At 36.5% G+C, this 20687-nt stretch overlaps 1 protein-coding gene and 1 non-coding gene across 5 annotated transcripts in view; both read left to right on the top strand.

Annotated features, from left to right (window-relative positions):
- The window catches only part of PKN2 (protein kinase N2), a 143683-nt gene that overhangs the window by 109462 nt on the left and 13534 nt on the right, over nucleotides 1-20687 (top strand). For 3 of the 4 annotated variants that reach the window (XM_032155445.2, XM_032155444.2, XM_058439615.1), the window contains exons 9-17: nucleotides 2971-3114; nucleotides 3436-3511; nucleotides 4100-4274; nucleotides 4495-4621; nucleotides 5360-5490; nucleotides 5576-5651; nucleotides 5731-5822; nucleotides 11578-11754; nucleotides 19786-19848. In XM_032155445.2, the coding sequence (XP_032011336.1) occupies nucleotides 2971-3114; nucleotides 3436-3511; nucleotides 4100-4274; nucleotides 4495-4621; nucleotides 5360-5490; nucleotides 5576-5651; nucleotides 5731-5822; nucleotides 11578-11754; nucleotides 19786-19848 (1061 nt within the window). The remainder of the gene's footprint in view (nucleotides 1-2970; nucleotides 3115-3435; nucleotides 3512-4099; nucleotides 4275-4494; nucleotides 4622-5359; nucleotides 5491-5575; nucleotides 5652-5730; nucleotides 5823-11577; nucleotides 11755-19785; nucleotides 19849-20687) is intronic. The other variant, XM_032155446.2, reaches the window with a different exon arrangement.
- Nucleotides 14638-14744, top strand: LOC116469946 (U6 spliceosomal RNA). The gene has a single exon (XR_004248396.1). It is a non-coding gene; the product is annotated as a U6 spliceosomal RNA (small nuclear RNA).

Below are 20687 nucleotides of genomic sequence, written 5' to 3'. Positions count from 1 at the left end.
TAGACATTAGTGATATCTTCTTATGTAGAAGCTTCAGTCTATCTGTATGGTACCTTGTTTTTCAGATACCATGTGACTGGTTTACTTATTCAAACCATGCTGGATGTTAGGATTTAAAGTGGGATTGAACACAAGTGGTGGAGTACTGACATAAAATATCTCTAGATCACAGCCACCCTCCCACTTATGTTGTGAAGAAAGTAACACTCACTGGGAACAGTGCAAAGTAACAAAAAATGAAGACCTTTATATGTAAAATGTTAGAAACAGATAATCGGTGCCGTGAAGAAAAGTCAGCACGGAGACAAAGGATCTCTCAGCAAGGCAATCTTTACTTTCTGCAGAAAGGGTGCCCCTCGCAGATGGAACAATTGCGAGAGCACACCTGAACAAAGGAAAAGCAGACATATATATCCCTTATGCATTTGGGTTGTCCTTACTGCTGTTGCCTGCATCTGTTGGCTGGAGCTGGACCTCACAGTCTTAAACTGATTACTGATTTGCTAATAACCTTAAACTTTCCTAAATAGGTAAGTGCAAAGGAGAACAAAGAGGAAGAGGAAGTTGCTTATGAAAGGTTTAAGGAAGCAACAACATTTCCAAATAAGGAAGGGGCATAAGCTGTGAGCTAAGACTTACCTGGGCCTGTCCAGACATGCTTGAGTAAGCCAAAGCAACTAACTGGGCTAAAATGTAAAAACTAATAGTTGATAGGAAGCTTTAGAGTAAGGAGCTATTATTCCTAGTGTCTTTTATTTTATTTTTAAATCAAGACGAGCTTTGAAGAGGAACTTTTCTACTTTCTACATTAAACTTTAATGTAGAATGTAGAATTCTAGGAAAGCTAGCTTAAGGTCTGTGAGGTGACTTATCCCAAATCTCAGATCTGTAACATACTTTATTTTAATTTTAATTTTTATTTTTTTGGGACAGGGTCTCGCTGTGTTGCCCAGGCTAGAGTATAGTGGCATGATCTTGGCTCACTGCAACCTCCGCCTCCTGGGTTTAAGTGATTCTCATGCCTTAGCCTCCTAAGTAGCTAGGACCACAGGCACATGCACCATGCCTGGCTAACTTTTGTATTTTTAGTAGAAATGGGGTTTCACCATGTTGGCCATGCTAGTCTCGAACTCCTGACCTCAAGTGATTCACCCACCTCAGCCTCCCAAAGTGCTGGGATTACAGGCATGAGCCACCTTGCCCGGCCTGTAATGTACTTTAGTTTGAAGCATGGAATGAAAAGACAGAGGAAAGAGAAATTAGTCAATATGTTAGTTTTACCAGAGTGGCTGGAATAAATAGCAAATGAGGTGATTGGACCTTCTCTTATTCACAGTAAGACAAAATCTTACCATTTTAGCCAGTGTAAAAGTGTAATAAGAACTTTTAACAAGTACTAATTCTGTCTCTAGCATATGTGCATCTTGCATCTTCCTGATTCATAACAAGTCTTCTTGCAACAGTGGAAGAAGGCAGGAGAAAGTAGACCTCTCTTCCTCCAATCTAAAAAAATGGAGTCTAAATTACCAATCCTGACATGATTCTTCTTCCAGTTTACTTCACAAAATAACTGCTTCCAAAATACTTAACACTTTTAACTTGAATAGAATATTACAGCCTTAGTACCCCATCCCTTCTATATGCCATTTGCTAGTCGTAATTATATTCTCCTCATACTTCTTTCATGACAATTCTCTCCCATGTTAATTATGAGTCAGAGAGAAGAAATGAGGTGGAAGGCCCTGAGATCACATTCTCACTGCCATAGATGTATTTTTCTAATTCTTTTCCTGTTTGACTATGAAACCCTCTGGCACATTGTGTTTTGATTCATTTCTTTTCATGTTGCATTTTTTATAGGTGTTTTTTGTGTTCATTAGCATAACTAGATATATAATTTAAGGTCAATAGATTTTTTTTTACTGTTTATACCAAGACCTTACATAATAAGATGCATAAGTTTATAAATTGAAATTTGTTATATAAAATAAGTAATTTATTGCTTTGTAGAGCCTTAAAAGGAGAAACATTTATCTCTTTTTGTGGATGGTGTACAGAAGCCTGAAAAACAAAATAGTAGAAAAGTCCAGTTCTTTATGATTAAAATGTATATACCTTAAAACATATAGGGAGAGGTCAGTATATGGATTGACCACAGCTTAGGAACTATGTTCTACAGGTGCATTTAAACACTGGTTGTTAAAACCTTAAATATATTTTGCCACATAAGCATTATTTTCAGTGTCTACTGTGTCTTCTCTCATACGGCTTTGGTATAATTAACTTGTCCCTGGTTTTTGAACATTCAAATTCTTGCTAATTTGCTTTTTAAATTATGTTTTATTGTCATAATAAATGAATATCTTTCTGTATAAAGCTTGGTCTGAATTTTCCCTTTCTGCCCTACATACCCAGAATGGGTCTTGCTACCCAGTGGTATTCTTTTGAAAATTAAATGACCTAATATTCTTAAAGTGCTTATTAGCACAATATGTGGCACATTGTGAGTACAGAATAAATGCTATTTGCAGAACTTTTTCTGGCTCAGCAATGAGATGAAGAAATAAAAAGGTTTCAAATGAGTTATTTGAAGCAAGCATTGGGGTAGTAACATAGCACATGATGGCAAATAGAGGAGGGAAATCCAAAAGATTGAAGCTGTAAGAGAAGGAGTTTTGGTGGTTATTCATCTGTATTGGTTGTTCCCAGTTGTGTATTCTTTAAGTATACTTTAGGAATACCTTAGCTGGAAAATGTCACAATGTAAGTTTTGTTTCTTTGAATTAAAATGTGTAAGTTTGATAAAGTAATGTAGAGTTGAGAAACATTACAAACCTCTTTAAAACAGTGTGACCTTTGTGTGTGTAATTTTTGTTTATTTGTATTTCATATTTTTTGTGATATTTTATTCAAGTGTGTGTCCAATGATGTCTTTTCTATTTTCTTTATTTTTTTTTTTAACTATCCTAGTCACGTGAACTGGAAATTTCAGTTTATTGGCGTGATTGGCGGTCTCTGTGTGCTGTAAAATTTCTGAGGTTAGAAGATTTTTTAGACAACCAACGGCATGGCATGTGTCTCTATTTGGAACCACAGGGTACTTTATTTGCAGAGGTAATAAATGTATTTTATTAAATGTGCATAACTACAATTGAAATTACATATGTAGGCAGCATAATATAGAAGTAGAAAGAGTGTTAGGCTGAAAGACAGATAACTTGAGTTCTTGGCTGAGCTATGCCACTGAATAGGTATGTGACTTTGAGACAAATCAATTATTCTTCCTAGGTCCGTTTTCTCATCTAGAAAATGAGGGGCTGGACTAGACTGTAACTAAGATTCTCTTAAGCTTTAAAATTTTATTAAGTTTAGTGGATTTCATGAACCATAAATCCAATGCTATTTTCATGTCAACTTGAATTTTCTTCACTGCAGGTTACCTTTTTTAATCCAGTTATCGAAAGAAGACCAAAACTTCAAAGACAAAAGAAAATTTTTTCAAAGCAACAAGGTAATTACTAACAATCAAATACGTAGCATTTTGATATTTTCTTAAACAATCTAATTACCATTTAAAAAGTAATAGCCATCTGTGTGGTTTTTTTTGTTGTTGTTTATTCATTTATTTCTAACTTCTTATTAAGGAATATTTTAAATGTATCCATAAGTGGAGAGACGAGTGAAACGTACAGTCACCCAGCTTCAACAATAATCAACTCATGGCCAATTTTATTTTATCCATATGCCATCCTCTCACTACTTTCTCAAATTTGAAGCAAACCCAGACATCATACTGATTTATTCATAATTATTATAATTTATATCTAAAAGATAAGATTTCTTTTTAAAACCTTAACCGCATATTACTACTAGACTTAAAGAGAAAAAAACAATTTCTTACCTATTTGTTTTTAAAACTACGTATGCTGTTTTGCGCTAGCCTTTACTAGCAAATAGTAAAAAACTAGTTTTTTTAAGTGACAAATTTTGTTTGTTCTTCATAGATTATAAACTAATGGATAAGAATTTTTTAATTATGGCTTTTGGTTATACATAAAGAAATTACTTGCTCTATTTTTGTTATTTTCAATATCTACAGGCAAAACATTTCTCAGAGCTCCTCAAATGAATATTAATATTGCCACTTGGGGAAGGCTAGTAAGAAGAGCTATTCCTACAGTAAATCATTCTGGCACCTTCAGCCCTCAAGCTCCTGTGCCTACTACAGTGCCAGTGGTTGATGTACACATCCCTGAACTAGCACCTCCAGCTAGGTATGTGTCTGAGATTTTAAGCGTCTCTTATACAAAGTTATTGGGACATTCTTAACATACTGATTATAGCAGGTGTACTGAGTCTTGTTTTTTTCCCAAGCAGTATTTTGAAAGTAGTGTTCTGTTTACTTAAAAAGTAAATTGTTTGCTTTAATTTTAAAGCTGTTTAAAATACAGACTTTCTATTACTGTTTTGGTGAGTTACTTTATCTTCTATAAGTGATTCTACAGTAACCAAATTGGACTTTGATCTTGAGCCTGAACCTCCTCCAGCCCCACCACGAGTTTCTTCCCTTGGAGAAATAGATGGATCTTCTGAATTAAGAGTTTTGGATACACCAGGACAGGCAAGCCATTTTAAACCATGCATTCCTCTTCACCGAATGAATTAGCAGTAAAAGCATCATAGTGAATAAGGCGTGTCTTTCCATTTAAAATTGCCACTGAACTGTGAATTTATGGTTTTTTGTTTGTTTTTTTGTTTTTGTTTTTTGAGACGGAGTTTCACTCTTGTTGCCCAGGCTGGAGTGCAATGGCATGATCTCGGCTCACTGCAACCTCCGCCACCCGGGTTCAAGCGATTCTCCTGCAAGCCATTCTCCTATCTCAGCCTCCCAAGTAACTGGGGTTACAGGCACATGCCACCATGCCTGGCTAATTTTTGTATTTTCAGTAGAGATGGGATTTCATTATATTGGTCAGGCTGGTCTTAAACTCCTGACCTCGGGTGATCAGCCCACCTCGGCCTTCCAAAGTGCTGGGATTACAGGCATGAGCCACCATGCCCAGCCCAGTTTTTCGTCTTTTTTGGATAAGTTTAATATAAAAGTAATGGCTCTAGCTACTCGGGAGGCTGAGGTAGGAGGATTGCTTGAGGCCAGGAATTCAAGACCTCTCTAGGCAACATAGTGAGACCCGCCTCTAAAAAAAGAAAAAGAAAATTTTTTAAAGAATGAGTATCTGAATTTTACTTTTCACTCCAACATTTATATTGACTTTTGAATTGTTTTTCCTTGATTTTATCATTTATTATAAGTTGTTTTCTGGGTATTTCTATGGATTAACGTGTATTTAATATTTTACAGGATTCAGAGACTGCTTTTGATATTGAGAATGACAGAAATAGTATACTTCCAAAATCTCAATCTGAATACAAGCCTGATACTCCTCAGTCAGGCCTAGAATATAGTGGTATTCAAGAACTTGAGGATAGAAGGTAAAGAATATATACCAAGTTTTGCTACTACATGTTTGGTACCATACTTTATTGTCTTATTATTAATTGAAATTTCTCTTTTCAGATCTCAGCAAAGGTTTCAGTTTAATCTACAAGATTTCAGGTGTTGTGCTGTCTTGGGAAGAGGACATTTTGGAAAGGTAATCTTTTTGGAATTTTTTGGAATATCTACAACATTAATAACTCAAGTGGAAAATAATTATTTTAATTGTATTTCAGGTGCTTTTAGCTGAATATAAACACACAAATGAGATGTTTGCTATAAAAGCCTTAAAGAAAGGAGATATTGTGGCTCGAGATGAAGTAGACAGGTTAGTTTTTAAAAATGAAATTATTTTTCTGAATTTGTAAGTTAAGAGAACTGATGTATATATTACAACAGCAAAACTTTACAATTTTACAGTAATATGTGAAGAAATTAAATATAAGGTATCTATATTTGACATATAAGGTAGACATTAGTTTTTCTTTTCTGCCCCTTCCTTTTTACCCTTCTTGTGACAATTAACTGGTTAATGGATACCAAAAAAAGATAGTGAAATGTTTAAACTAATTTTGTTAAGTTTTTTATATATAGAAATGTTAAAGTGTTTATATGGAATAGAAACTGTTAACTCATCTGTGGTTTGGTGGGGCGGGGCTATATTTCATTCTATCTTAATGGAAATGACAAAAAGTCATTTACAAATAATCTACAGTTAACGGAATGGTTTAAAGTATTTTACAAAGCAGAATATGTTATCTTATTTTTTCCCTTTATTTTTTTTAAAAACATCTTTTTTGACCCTAATGTCTTGGTCTAATAAAGTAAGTTGTGGTATCTTATACAATTTTTTTTTATTATTTATTTATTTATTTATTTTTTGAGACAGAGTCTCACTGTCTCCCAGGCTGGAGTGCAGTGGTGCCATCTCAGCTTACTGCAACCTCCACCTCCTGAGTTCAAGCAATTCTCCTGCCTCAGTCTCCCGAGTAGCTGGGACTACAGACGCATGCCACCACGTCCAGCTTTTTTTTGTATTTTTAGTAGAAATGGGGTTTCACCATGTTAGCCAAGGATGGTCTCGATCTCCTGACCTCATGATCCGCCAGCCTCAGCCTCCCAAAGCGCTGGGATTACAGGTGTGAGCCACCGTGCCCGGCCCCACAATTATTAAAATGCAAGGATTTGGTGGGGGTTAAGATTGTAATTCACTTAGAGAATATACTTCAAGAAATGACTATCTTAATACAGAATAATTAAATATGGACATTATTGTATAAAAATGGCGTATTTATCACAGAAAGAGACTTTCATTGGACATTTTTCTTACACCACTATAGGAAGCATATGTTAATATTAATGGTAGACAGCTCTGTACAATGAAGAGAGCCCTGGACTATGACTGAGAAGGCTGACTTTTCTCATCCTCATTGCTCCTCCTTAAGGATTGACCCTAGGGCATTTCACTGAACATCTTTAAGCCCCAGTTAACTCATATATTTAAAAATATATTTGTTTTGGTAATACTTGCCTTAATGAGTTGTCTCGCTATATAGATATGCCAAATTGCAACTTTTAATTTTTTTTTCCACCGTATGGGTAGTTCTTAGAATAAGGACAGGCCTCAAGAGGTTGAGATTTATTTTTTTATGTTATATAAACTTTTCCTTTTGGATTTTGCTATTTATTTTTCACCTCTGTTTCTTTTTCACTGTTTCTCATACACCTCAATCACATCAAAATAAATGCTTTCTTGATATCTGATACTAAAGAGCTTGCTAGATATTTATAAAATATTCTGAGCACCATATTAGATGTTTAGAATTATTTTTATGTTATACAAGCAGATAATTAAAGCAAGTCTTTGATTCTAAGTCTGTTTATAATTGGAATAATAGAAGGGTCAAATGTTTTCCTTTCCTGAAGGAATACTTGCTTTTCTCCAGATTCTTAAATGGTAAATACATTTATTTTCTAAAATAATAGGAAACTGTTTACTACTTCTATTAATCTTGATTTATATGGCTTTCTGCTACCTTGTTACGTCTTTGTGCTGAATCTTTATAGGAAAATGCTTTCTAATGAAATCTACAGAAAGTTTGGATCACAGGATGATGCTGTAGCCAGAATCTAGGCCATTACTTCTACTGAAAATTAATCCAGTCTTGTGTAGAGACAGGGTCTCACTGTGTCACCCACACTGGAGTGCAGTGGCATGATCCTAGTTCACTGCAGCCTTGAATTCCTGGGTTCAAGCCATCCTCCTGCCTCAGCTTCCCATTGGGACCACAGGTGCATACAACTGATCCATCTACATTTCTTTCCCCCGTAGTGTCAGGGTCTTGGTATGTTGTCCAGGCTGGTCTCAAACTCCTGGCTTCACCTGATCCTCCTTGGCCTCCCGAAGTGTTGGGATTATAGGTGTAAGCCACCATGCCTAGTCTTAACTTAAATCTCTACTTTTCAGTAACCTGAAAATTTAAAAATCTCAAGTAGAACTGGTATAAAGAGAGAGAAAAGAAAAATCCAAGAGTGAGAAAGAAAACACACTCTTAGAGAAATTTGAGGAATGAAGATAAGAAAAAGGAGTGCTTTTAAATTTCTAGCATATCTGAAAGAAGGCAAGAAAAAAAAATTTAGTTTATTAGTTTTTTTTCAAAGACTAGCTTTTTTTTGAGATGGAGTTTTGCTCTCGTTGACCAAGCTGGAGTGCAATGGCGCGATCTCGGCTCACTGCAACCTCCGCCCATCAGGTTCAAGCGATTCTTTTGCCTCAGCCTCCCGAGTGGCTGGGATTACAGGTGTGCACCACCATGCCCTGCTAATTTTTTGTATTTTTAGTAGAAATGGGGTTTCACCATGTTAGCCAGGCTGGTCTCAAACTCCTGACCTCAGGTGATCTGCCTGCCTCAGCCTCCCAAGGTGCTGGGGTTACAGGCGTGAGCCACCGCACCTGGCCAAGACTAGCATATTTTTTAAAAGTAATATATTTCATTACTTGCAAGTATAAATAGTAAATAACTCAAACTAAACTTATTATAACTGAGCAGAATTTTAAATATTTACTTTCCACTTCCTAGCTCATCTTTTTAAGCCATAGAATTTGGTGTTACTGTTTATTTTTTAATAGATGTTCCTAGAATACTTTATATATTTTTTGAGACAGAGTCTCACTCTGTTGTCCAGGCTGGAGTGCAGTGGAGCGATCTCGGCTCACTGTAACCTCCGCCTCCCGGGTTCAAGTGATTCTCCTTCCTCAGCCTTCTAAGTAGCCAGGATTACAAGTGTGCACCACCATGCCCAGTTCGTTTTTGTATTTTTAGTACAGACAGAGTTTCACCATGTTGACCAGGCTGGTCTTACACTCCTGACCTCAGGTGATCCACCCGCTTTAGCCTCCCAAAGTGCTGGGATTACAGGCATGAGCCACTGTGCCTGGCCTACTTTATGATTCTTAATGACAGTTCTCATGGTCTAAATTTTCTTTCTATAGCCTGTATTATATTATTTTACTTTGAAATTACCCTTTTTTATAAATTATAGAAAGTTTCAAATCAACCTCTTTTTGAGTGAACACAAATTATGGATTCTAAAATAAAGTGTTAGATAATTTCTGAACAAAGATCATATTCTGTGTACCTACCATTAGTAAAACACTCTAAGTCCCGTCTGCCCTTCAATTGCTGAGTAAGGATGTTATGTTTATGTTATTGCAATGCCTCCTCACTCAGCTTCCTTTTCTTACCAATTTATGTTTCAACACAACAGAATAGGGTTGGAAGTATATTTTTGTGTTTGTAGAAGAAAGCACAGCTAACCAGCTTATGTAGGATTCAATTCTAAGACCTTGGTTTTATTAATGATGTTTTCCCCTGACTAAAATAACCATTTATATAAGTGTTCAGGTTTCTAACTTATCTAAAAATGTAATGAACTTTGAAGGAAGTACACGAAACATGTTAGGATAGAACTAGTAACTTAGAGAAACAAGACATTAATACATTATGTAATAAAGGTGTAGCTAGAGTTGAGGTTAAAATAAGCAGTACAAACAATAGCAGTTCTTAGGAGGAAATCAGTGTGCTGGTGTACTACTACACCATAGTACATATAGTGTACTACTCCCCAGGTGTGCAACTCTTCTAGTCTTCCCTATTTTATTAAACAGCAATACCAGTTGTTCAAGCCAGAACACAGTCATTCTTGGTGCTCTTTTCCCTTACCTACAACACTCAAACTATTAGCAAGTCTGGTCAAGTTCACCTCTAGAATATATCCCAAATCATACAAAGCATAAAACCAATAGTAAATCTCTATTGTATTTACTCTTAAATTTTCATTCCACGTCTGTAATCTGATGAAATAGCAACTGACATTTGTGTTGCACTTTCACTTTGACCCCTTTATGATTCTTGTCGTCATCATTAGAAGTATTTAGAGCAAGATTTAGGTGGAGTCTTATAAAACAGGTTGGATTTTTGCTGGGTTTTGGTAGACAGAAGTTATTTGGGAATAAGGAGAGAAGAGCGATGACAATTTAGAGGGAAATATTCTGGACAGGATGAATAAGGTTTAAAGTTTTAAATAAAGTTGGATTGTTGCATGGACTTTTAGGGACAATACACAGTTTAGATAATGTGGGACAAGTTGAAGATTCATATGCAATAGCTTTTTTGTGTGCTATAAAATGCATAAAATTAAAATTATTGTGACAATTTGGATTTATAAAAAAGCCTTGCTCCTCTATCTCGCTGTCCTAAGACATCTGTGCAGATATATCATCATTATTGTAATTCAAATAATTCCTGTGAATGGCATTGAAATCATTTCAAGGGGTAGTCCAGTCAGTGGGTCTCAAATGTTTTATACCACTTATATGTTCCACCCAGTTCTAATACAACACCTGTTCAGTTGAGAACAGTTGTTTCATTCATAAATTCACCCATAATGAATTAGTGAGTCACCCATAAATAAAAACTATGGACGGGCTGGCATGGTGGTTCATACCTGTAATCTCAGTAGTTTGGGAGGCCAAGACAGGAGGATTGCTTGAGACCAGAAGTTCAAGACAAGCCTGGGCAACATAGTGAGACCCTGTTCCTATCAAAAAAATAAAAGCCAGGCATGGTAGTATGTTCCTGTAGTACCAGCTACTCAGGAAGCTGAGGCAGGAGGTTCACTTGAGCCTAGGAGTTCAAGGTTACAGTGAGCCATGATCATGTCACTGCACTCAGCTCCTGAAAGACAGAGCAAGATCCTGTCTCAAAAAAACACACAACTATAGACAATGAAGAGAACATATTTGTCATCTACTTAAGCCCAAAACATCTTAGTTTTGTCTCATTTCATCTGATTATTTTATCTACATTTAGCCAAAATTCAGATTGTCTTAATAAAGCAGATGTTTTAGAATACATCTTACAGATCTTGTCTAAAGCAATTTTTAGTACATTATTTTCTAGTAAATTTAAATGATGACAAAAATAAGAACTATTAACTTTGTAATCTTTTATGAGTTTTTTTATAATAGTGCCTTAATTTGTAGTAACATTTAGAAAGTTTGTCAGGTATCCTTTTTATTTTCTAGTCTTTTAAATTAAAATTTTATGCAGCATATCTGTACTGCTCAACTTCATATCGATTTTATATGATAAAAAAATTGAATACTATAGCTTGTGAATTATAGATACTGTCCTTGAAATTACCTTCACCACAAACTTTAAATTTTTCATAGTATGCTTTAAATTGCTAAATTCTCTGACCAATTCCTGAAGAATTTTCATAATTCACCCTTAATTAAGCCTTTAAAAAAATTAACTATAACCACTAACCATATATGTGCTATAGACTATCAATGTGAACACTATAATCTTTTAAAGTTTCTATTAATATATTTCAACTAAAGTTATTTATTTTAGGTAGGTCAGTTTTCATAGCACATATAGCAAAACTAAGACACATGTTAGGATTTTTAAGTTATAGTTAAAATTTTGCTTATTTTTAAGTTTAGTAATTTGTAAAGAATGTTATTTCCAACTAGAATTATTTTTAATCTGCTTATTTTTAAATATTTTCTTTTACAGCCTGATGTGTGAAAAAAGAATTTTTGAAACTGTGAATAGTGTAAGGCATCCCTTTTTGGTGAACCTTTTTGCATGTTTCCAAACCAAAGAGCATGTTTGCTTTGTAATGGAATATGCTGCCGGTGGGGACCTAATGATGCACATTCATACTGATGTCTTTTCTGAACCAAGAGCTGTGTGAGTATGCTTTAGACATTTGTCTGAGTTTTTCCATGACTGATTTCATTCTGGGAAGGAAAAGAGATTCTTTGAATTTTAGATTTTTTTTCCTAACAGAAAATAGATCTCTGCAAGAAATATTAGAACTCCTTACTTACTTTTTTGCCATATACTTTTTGTATGTATTCTGTTGTCTGTGTTGAAAATGTCATGGATTACCCTAAACCACAATTGATACTTTAGATAAGCAATTTAGATTCATTTTAGTAAAATTTCTTTTTTTGCTGTCAGATTTTCTCACTAGAGAATGCCATCCAGAATTACAGCTTTAAAGACAGATTATACTCAAAATGCACTGTTAAGTTTTTGAAAAGAAAGTACAGAAGAGTCTGTATCATATTTATATGAAATATTTGTATTTGCCTTTCTAAAGCATAATTTAAAAGAATATCAAGTATTTGCGTCCTTGTGCTTAAAATATCTCTGAACAAATGTAAAAGAAACTGGTATGTGTGTTGCCTCCAGACAAAGAGATAAAAATCAGACTTTTCATTGTAAACTCTTTTTGTAGTTTTTGAATTCAAGGTTTGGCTTATTCAAATACATAAGAATAATAGTAAACACTTGAAATTATATATGCATGTATGTATATTTTCCCTGTTAGTATCTTAATTTTAGAGTTGTTAAATGGTGGAGCTAGGATTTGAACCTAGGAAAGTGCTATTAATACGTACACCCTGCATGCTGGTGTTTACCAAATTTGTGTTTCCAGCCCCATCCTCTTACCTAAATTTCCAGCTCTAATAATATTCAGTGGTCAGCTAGTTTTCCATTTGTGTGGCTAAGTATCTTATTTAACAGCTTAAACTGAACTGATCTTTTCCATTTTTCTACCCACCTCATCTACTACTCCCCAGGCCTGCTACTCGTAGTCTTCCCTATTTTATTAAACAGCAATACCAGGTTCAAGCCAGAACACAAAAAGTCATTCTTGATGCTCTTTTTCCCTTAACTTCAACACTCAAACTATTAGCAAGTCCAGTCAACTCCACCTGTAGAATGTATCCCAAATCATAGGAAGCATAAACCCAGTAGTAAATCTCTATTGTATTTACTCTTTAGTTTTCATTCCACGTCTATAATCTGATGAAATAGCAACTGACATTTGTGTTGTACTTTCACTTTGATTCCTCCATTTGATTCTTGTCATAACCATTAGAGGTATTTAGAGCAGAGAGTTGTAATACTGTCATAACCTTCAAGTTTCAGATGAGGGAAATAGGGGTTAATTCTAAAGGGTACTGAAGCATTTTAAAAGGAGGCAAAAGCCAGAAAGTAGTAGAAGGCTACGAATAATTCATTCCCTCAATATTTAAGGCAGATCATTATGATTATGCCTAGCCTTATACTGCCATGGGAATTTGTTTGGTTTTATTTTTCATGCTTGTTTTTGTTTTTAAAGTAATATATAAATGTAGTTTGCCTTAAGAAACTGTTCTTTTTGCTGAGAATATAAATTATATACAAATAAAACCATGAAGTCCAGTGAAAATACAAGAATACAATGCTGCGTTACAGAACTCCAAATCTGAAGTACCTCCCTTTATCATTCAGTTCTTAGATCAAAGGTCATTTCTTTAAAGGTAATTTTCTGAGTTCCCTAGCTAAAATATCACATCACTAACCAATTCAATTCACTCTATTTTCTGTATTATCTTTTTCATATCATTTTATTTCTACATGAAATCATCTGATTTATTTTTAAAATTTTTATTGTCTATCTTATTTCACTTAAAAGAGAGGAGCAAGAACCATATCTGTCCTGTTTATTAGTGAAACACCTGAAAGAATACCTGGAACATATTAGGCAATCAGTGAATTTTTATTGATTGAAACCATAGAGTCAAAATAGCTTGATTTCTAGCTTTGTTGTTTTGTAGTCTAACTTTAGACAAACTATGTTTTCTGAGCTTCATTATCTGCTTCTGTAAAATATTTATCTTAAGGCTTGATTGAAGATTAAATAAGCTAATAAATGAAAACTGACACAATACCTGACAAACAGGAGCATTTAATAAAATATGTATTTTTAGATAGTATACCCAATTAATCAAAGCAATTGTAATCCCAGCTATTTGGGAAGCTGAGGCAGAAGAACCACTTGAACCCCAGAGGCAGAGGTTGCAGTGAGCCAAGATCACGTCAGTGCACTCCATCCTGGGCGACAGAGTGAGACCCCTCCAAATTAAAAAAAAAAAAAAAAAAAGAGAGAAATCAAGATATTTTTGTAATTGTTACAGTATTGTTTTGCCACAAAAATAAGTTTGCTAAGAAAATTATGTTTAACTATCTTAAGCAATTTTTTTTTTTTTTTTTTTTTTGAGACAGAGTCTTGCTCTGTTGCCCAGGCTGGAGTGCAGTGGCACCGTCTTGGCTCACTACAACCTCTGCCACCCAGGTTCAAGAGATTATCCTGCCTCAGCCTCCCAAATAGCTGGGACTACAGGGGCCTGCCACCATGCCTGGCTAATTTTTGTATTTTTAGTAGAGACGGGGTTTCACTATATTGGCCAGGCCGGTCTCAAACTCCTGACCTCAGGCGATCTGCCTGCCTCAGCCTCCCAGAGTGCTGGGATTACAGGCGTGAGCCACCACGCCTGGCCATCTTAAGCAATTTTAAGCTCACGTTTATTTTAATAAACTTCAGTAGATCCTTAAAACTTCTGGTAAGTTATATAATTTTTAATGTATAATCAGGTAAGTATTTCTAAGTAGTTGCATTTTATTTTTGTTTTTGTTTTTTATTTCTGTGTTGGGGAGTCTAAGCCCTGATGAAACTGCCTGGTGAACCATGACCACCACCCCCACAGCACAAGCCCCACGTTTAAAAATTATAGACCCGTGCTCACTTCAGCAGCACATACACTAAAATTGGAACCTTACAGAGAAGATTAGCATGGCCCCTGTGCAAGGATGACATGCAAATTCGTGAAGCATTCCATATTTTTCTGAAATTGAGACAGTAATTAATAGCCTACCAACCAAAAAAAGCCCAGGACCAGATGGATTCACAGCCAAATTCTACCACAGGTACAAAGAGGAGCTGGTACCATTCCTTCTGAAACTATTCCAAACAATAGAAAAAGAGGGGCTCCTCTCTAACTCATTTTATGAGGCCAGCATCATCCTGATACCAAAACCTGGCAGAGACAACAAAAAAAGAAAATTTCAGGCCAATATCCCTGATGAACATTGATGCGAAAATCATCAGTAAAACACTGGCAAACCAAATCCAGCAGCACATCAAAAAACTTACCCACCACAATCAAGTCGGCTTCATCCCTGGGATGCAAGGCTGGTTCAACACATACAAATCAATAAACATAATCCATCACATAAACAGAACCAATGACAAAAACTACATGATTATCTCAATAGATGCAAAAAAGGCCTTCGATAGGTGGAGGTGGCAGTGAGTGGAGATCACACCACTGCACTCCAGCCTGGCGACAGAGCAAGACTCTGTCTCAAAAAAAAAAAAAAAAAAAAAAAAAAAAAAAAAGGCCAGGTGCAGTGGCTCATGCCTGTAATCCCAGCACTTTAGGAGGCCGAGGCAGTCGGATCACCAGGTCAGGATATTGAGACCAGCCTGGCCAACATGGTGAAACCCCGTCTCTACTAAAAACACAAAAAAATCAGCTGGGTGTGGCGGCACAGGCCTGTAGTCTCGGCTGCTCGGGAAGCGGGAGGCAGGAGGCAGGAGAATCGCTTGAACCCTAGAGGCGGAGGTTGCAGTAAGTCGAGATCGCGCTGCTGCACTCCAGTCTGGGCGACAAAGCAAGACTCCATCTCAAAAAAAAGAAAAAGAAAAGGCCTTCGATAAAATTCAACACCCCTTCATGCTAAAAACTCAGTAAACTAGGTGTTGATGGGACGTATCTCAAAATAATAAGAGCTATTTATGACAAACCCACAGCCAATATTCAACACAGTATTGGAAGTTCTGGCCAGGGCAGTCAGGCAAGAGAAAGAAAGAAAGTTTATTAAAATAGGAAGAAAGGAAGTCAAATTGTCTCTGTTTGGAGATGACATGCTTATATATTTAGAAAGCCCCATCGTCTCAGCGCAAAATCTCCTTAAGCTGATAAGCAACTTCAGCAAAGTCTCAGGATACAAATCAATATGCAAAAATCACAAGCATAATACACCGATAATAGACAAACAGAAAGCCGAATCATGAATTAACTCCCATTCACAGTTGCTACAAAGAGAATAAAATACCTAGGAATACAGCTCTCAAGGGATGGGAAGGACCTCTTCAAGGAGAACTACAAATCACTGCCCAAGGAAATAAGAGAGGACACAAACAAATGGAAAAACATTCCATGCTCATGGATAGGAAGAATCAATATCGTGAAAATGGCCATACTGCCCAAAGTAATTTATAGATTCAATGCTATATCCCCATTAAGCTACCACTGACTTTCTTCACAGAATTATAAAAACTACTTTAGGCTGGGTCTGGTGGCTCACGCCTATAATCCCAGCACTTTGGGAGGTTGAGGTGGGTGGATCATTTGAGGTCAGGAGTTTGAGACTAGCCTGGCCAACATGGTGAAACCCTGTCTCTACTAAAAATACAAAAATTAGATAGGTGTGGTGGTACACGCCTGTAATCCCAGCTACTCAGGAGACTGAGTCAGGAGAATTGCTTGAACCTGGGAGGTGGAGGTTGCAGTGAGCAAAGATTACGCCACTGCGCTCCAGCCTGGGCGACAGAGTGAGACTCCATCTCAAAAAAAAGAAAAAAAGAAGAAACGACTTTAAATTTCACATGGAACCAAAAAAGAGCCCGTGTAGCCAAGACAATGCTAAGCAAAAAGAGCAAATTTGGAGGCATCATGCTACCTGACTTCAAACTATACTACAAGACTGCAGCAACCAAAACACCATGGTACTGGTACCAAAACATGTATGTAGACCAATGGAACAGAACAGAGGCCTCAGAAATAACGCCACACATCTACAACTATCTCATCTTTTGAGAAACCTAACAAAAACAAGTAATGGGGAAAGGATTCCCTATTTAATAAATGGTGTTGGGAAAACTGGCTAGCCATATGCGGGGAACTGAAACTGAACCCCTTCCTTACACCTTATATAAAAGTTAACTCAAGATGGATTAAAGACTTGAACATAAGACTCAAAACCATAAAAACCCTAGAAGAAAACCTAGGCAGTACCATTCAGGACATAGGCATGGGCAAAGACTTCATGACTAAAACCAAAAGCAGTGGCAACCAAAGCCAAAATTGACAAATGGGATCTGATTAAACTAAAGAGCTTCTGCATGGCAAAAGAAACTGTCATCAGAGTGAACAGGCAACCTACAGAATGGGAGAAGATTTTTGCAATCTATCCATCTGACAAAGGGCTAATATCCAGAATCTACAAGGAATTTAAACAAATTTACAAGAAAAAAAACAACCCCATCAAAAAGTAGGTGAAGGATATGAACAGACACTTCTCAAGACCTTTATCCAAAAAACATATGAAAAAAAGTTCATCATCACTGGTCATTAGAGAAATGCAAATCAAAACTACAATGAGATACCATCTCACGCCAGTTAGAACGGCGATCATTAAGTCAGGAAACAACAGATGCTGGAGAGGATGTGGAGAAATAGGAACACTTTTACACTGTTGGTGGGAGTGTAAATTAGTTAAGCCATTGTGGAAGACAGTGTGGTGATTCCTCAAGGATCTAGAACTAGAAATATTATTTGACCCAGCCATCCCATTACTGGGTATATACCCAAAGGATTATAAATTCTGTAAAGACACATGCACACGTATGTTTATTGGAGCACTGTTCACAATAGCAAAGACTTGGAACCAACCCAAAGGCCCATCAGTGATAGACTGCATAAAGAAAATGTGGCACATATACACCATGAAATAGTATGCAGCCATAAAAAATGATGAGTTCATGTCCTTTGCAGGATATGGATGAAGCTGGAAACCATCATTCTCAGCAAACAAACACAGGAACAGAAAACCAAACATTGAATGTTCTCACTCATAAGTGGGAGTTGAACAATGAGAACACATGGACACAGGGAGGGGAACATCACACACTGGGGGTGAGGGGCTAGGGGAGGGATAGCATTAGGAGAAATACCTAATGTAGGTGACGGGTTGATGGATGCAGCAAACCACCATGGCACATGAATACCTATGTAACAAACCTGCACATTCTGCACATGTAACCAGAACTTAAAAGTATAATTTAAAAGTAAATAAATCAAACAAAATAAATCTTTTTAGAAACCAAAAAATATATATATAAATAAATAGAAAAAATAAAAATGCCAGGCGCGGTGGCTCACGCCTGTAATCCCAGCACTTTGGGAGGCCAAGGCGGGCAGATCACCTGAGGTCGGAAGTTCAAGACCAGCCTGACCACGTGGAGAAACCCCCGTCTCCACTAAAATTACAAAATCAGCCGGGCGTGGTGGCGCATGCCTATAATCCCAGCTACTCAGGAGGCTGAGGCAAGAGAATCACTTGAACTCAGGAGGCGGAGGTTGCGGTGAGCTGAGATCTCGCCATTGCACTGTAGCCTGAGCAACAAGAGCAAAATCCATCTCAAAAAAAATTACATAAATAAAAATTATTGGCCCATTTTTAATAAAAATAGGCAAATATAAAACATAGCTATATTATCTACATGTGAATGTAAACATATTCTGAAAGTTTGGAATAACGTTAAGTGACAAGAATTGTTACCTGTATGAACGGCAGTGGAATGAGGTGAGATGGAGATAGATGGATTAAATAGTGTACTTTGGAGAAGCATATTACGTTTTATAGAGAAAATATTCATGTTATTACTTTTATAATTAAAAACTAATTATCCTAAGTGTCTGTTTATAGGCTCTTCTACACTGAAGACATTTGCATTTTTAAGTCTATTCATTTATTTCCTCCTTGTTCAATAAGCCTATCATGTATATCAGGCATTATGCTAATGCATTTAGGATAAAAACTGAAAAAGTCAAACATGGTCCTGTGCCTCAAGAATTATTGTCTCTCGGCCCAGGTTTTTTGAGATCCAAACCCATATACCCAGCTTTTACATATCATCACCTGCCCCACAGACAAAGTCAACCTGTCAAATGCCAAACTTAGTTTTGTCACACAACCTTGGCTACCTCTATGTTTCTTTTATCTGTTCATTCTAAGATGGAAACCTTGAAAGTTACCTTTAGCTCTTCCCACTTCCTTATCCTGTAACGGGATACCCCCTTCTGTCATGCTAATTTTTAAGTTCTTGTGAATCTGTCTCTCTGTTGCCACTGCAGTGGATGTTCTCATGATCTTTTCATCTATACTATGATAAAAGGCTTATCTGTTCTTTTTTCCTCTGGATCTCTACCTACTTCTCCATCCTTCGCATTGCTACCAGAAAACTTTAACATAAATGCCATCATTCTCCTCTGATTAAAATGGTTTGATTCTCTGTCACTAAGAGAAAAAATTTCAGTATCCATAATATGACATTCAAGGTCCTTCGCCCAGGCTATCTTTTCAGCCTAATCTCCTACTTCTTCCCCAGATACACCCATCCTTTACTTTAGCCTCACCAAACTTATTTGTTATCAAACATGTTACGCCTTTTGCACCTCTATTTCTTTTTTCTCTCAGGTAAGTACTTTATTATTCCCCCACAAAACTTCTGCCTGTCACACTGTCCTTTGTCCTTATGGTATATTGTAATTCCTCCTGCAGAACCAGATCAAATGTCCCCTCTGAGGTTCTCAGTGACTCCACTAGGCAAAGTTAATGGCTTCCATTGTCAAGACTGTACTTTTCTCATTTTTAAATTTTACACCTAATATCTAGCACAATGTGTGATACATAGTAGGGACTAAATAATTATTTGTGAAATAAATTAATGATAGGTCTGCTTTGAAGTGTAAACATATAAGCTGGGATTCAAGAGCAATAAAATTTATTAAACTCCTATTGATTTAATTCTTCAAACAGATTTTATGCTGCCTGTGTAGTTCTTGGGTTGCAGTATTTACATGAACACAAAATTGTTTATAGGTAAGTTAATTTTTAATTTTTTCTAATGGCTTGCTTTGGTATGATTTAGAATTAAAGATAGTATTTTGTTTTTCTTAAATATTTTATGTTTAACCGCTTCTTAGTTTTCTCCTTCACCTGTAAGGCAAACCCCAATTTTGAAAGACATGTGGTTAGCACTATGAATATATGATGAACTTTTTGTTTCCTAATCCATAGCACATTTTCTAATTAAAATAGTCAAATTATGAGTTGGTCTGTGATAGGGCATTTCTGAACAATATTCATCCTAGTGAATATTTTGCATTCAAACGACTCATTGCAAAAAACCTCTATAGACCAATACTACTAAAAACGTGTCCATGATGAGACAAGTAGCTTGTGTTAGAATGTAAAACATCACACTGCTTCCCTCATTAAGAAGCCTTATTGTCAACTGAACTAAATAGTGTATCGGTGATGTAGCTGATCTCTGTAATTCGTGGCCCAGCAGCTAGTCTGTGAACCACACTTTGACTAGTACTCACTGCCCAGGACCAAGCAGATTATGAGAAGGCTAGTCAGAATTAGAAGACTATAAACATTGGATTATTTAAGCTTTTTTTTTTTTTTTTTTGAGACGGAGTTTCGCTCTTGTTGCCCAAGCTGGAGTGCAATGCACAATCTCGGCTCATGGCAACCTCTGCCTCCTGGGTTCAAGCGATTCTCCTGCCTCAGCCTCCTGAGTACCTGGAATTACAGGTGCCCGCCACCATGCCCAGCTAATTTTTGTATTTTTAGTATAGATGGAGTTTCACCATGTTGGCCAGGCTGGTCTTGAAACTCCTGACCTCAGGTGACTACCCGCCTCGGCCTCCCAA

Source organism: Hylobates moloch, unplaced genomic scaffold (genome assembly GCF_009828535.3).
Source record: "Hylobates moloch isolate HMO894 unplaced genomic scaffold, HMol_V3 SCAFFOLD_5, whole genome shotgun sequence".
In the NCBI taxonomy this organism is placed as follows: Eukaryota; Metazoa; Chordata; class Mammalia; order Primates; family Hylobatidae; genus Hylobates; species Hylobates moloch.
The sequence above is the reverse complement of the archived record's forward strand: the minus strand, read 5'-3'. Positions and strand labels throughout refer to the sequence as shown.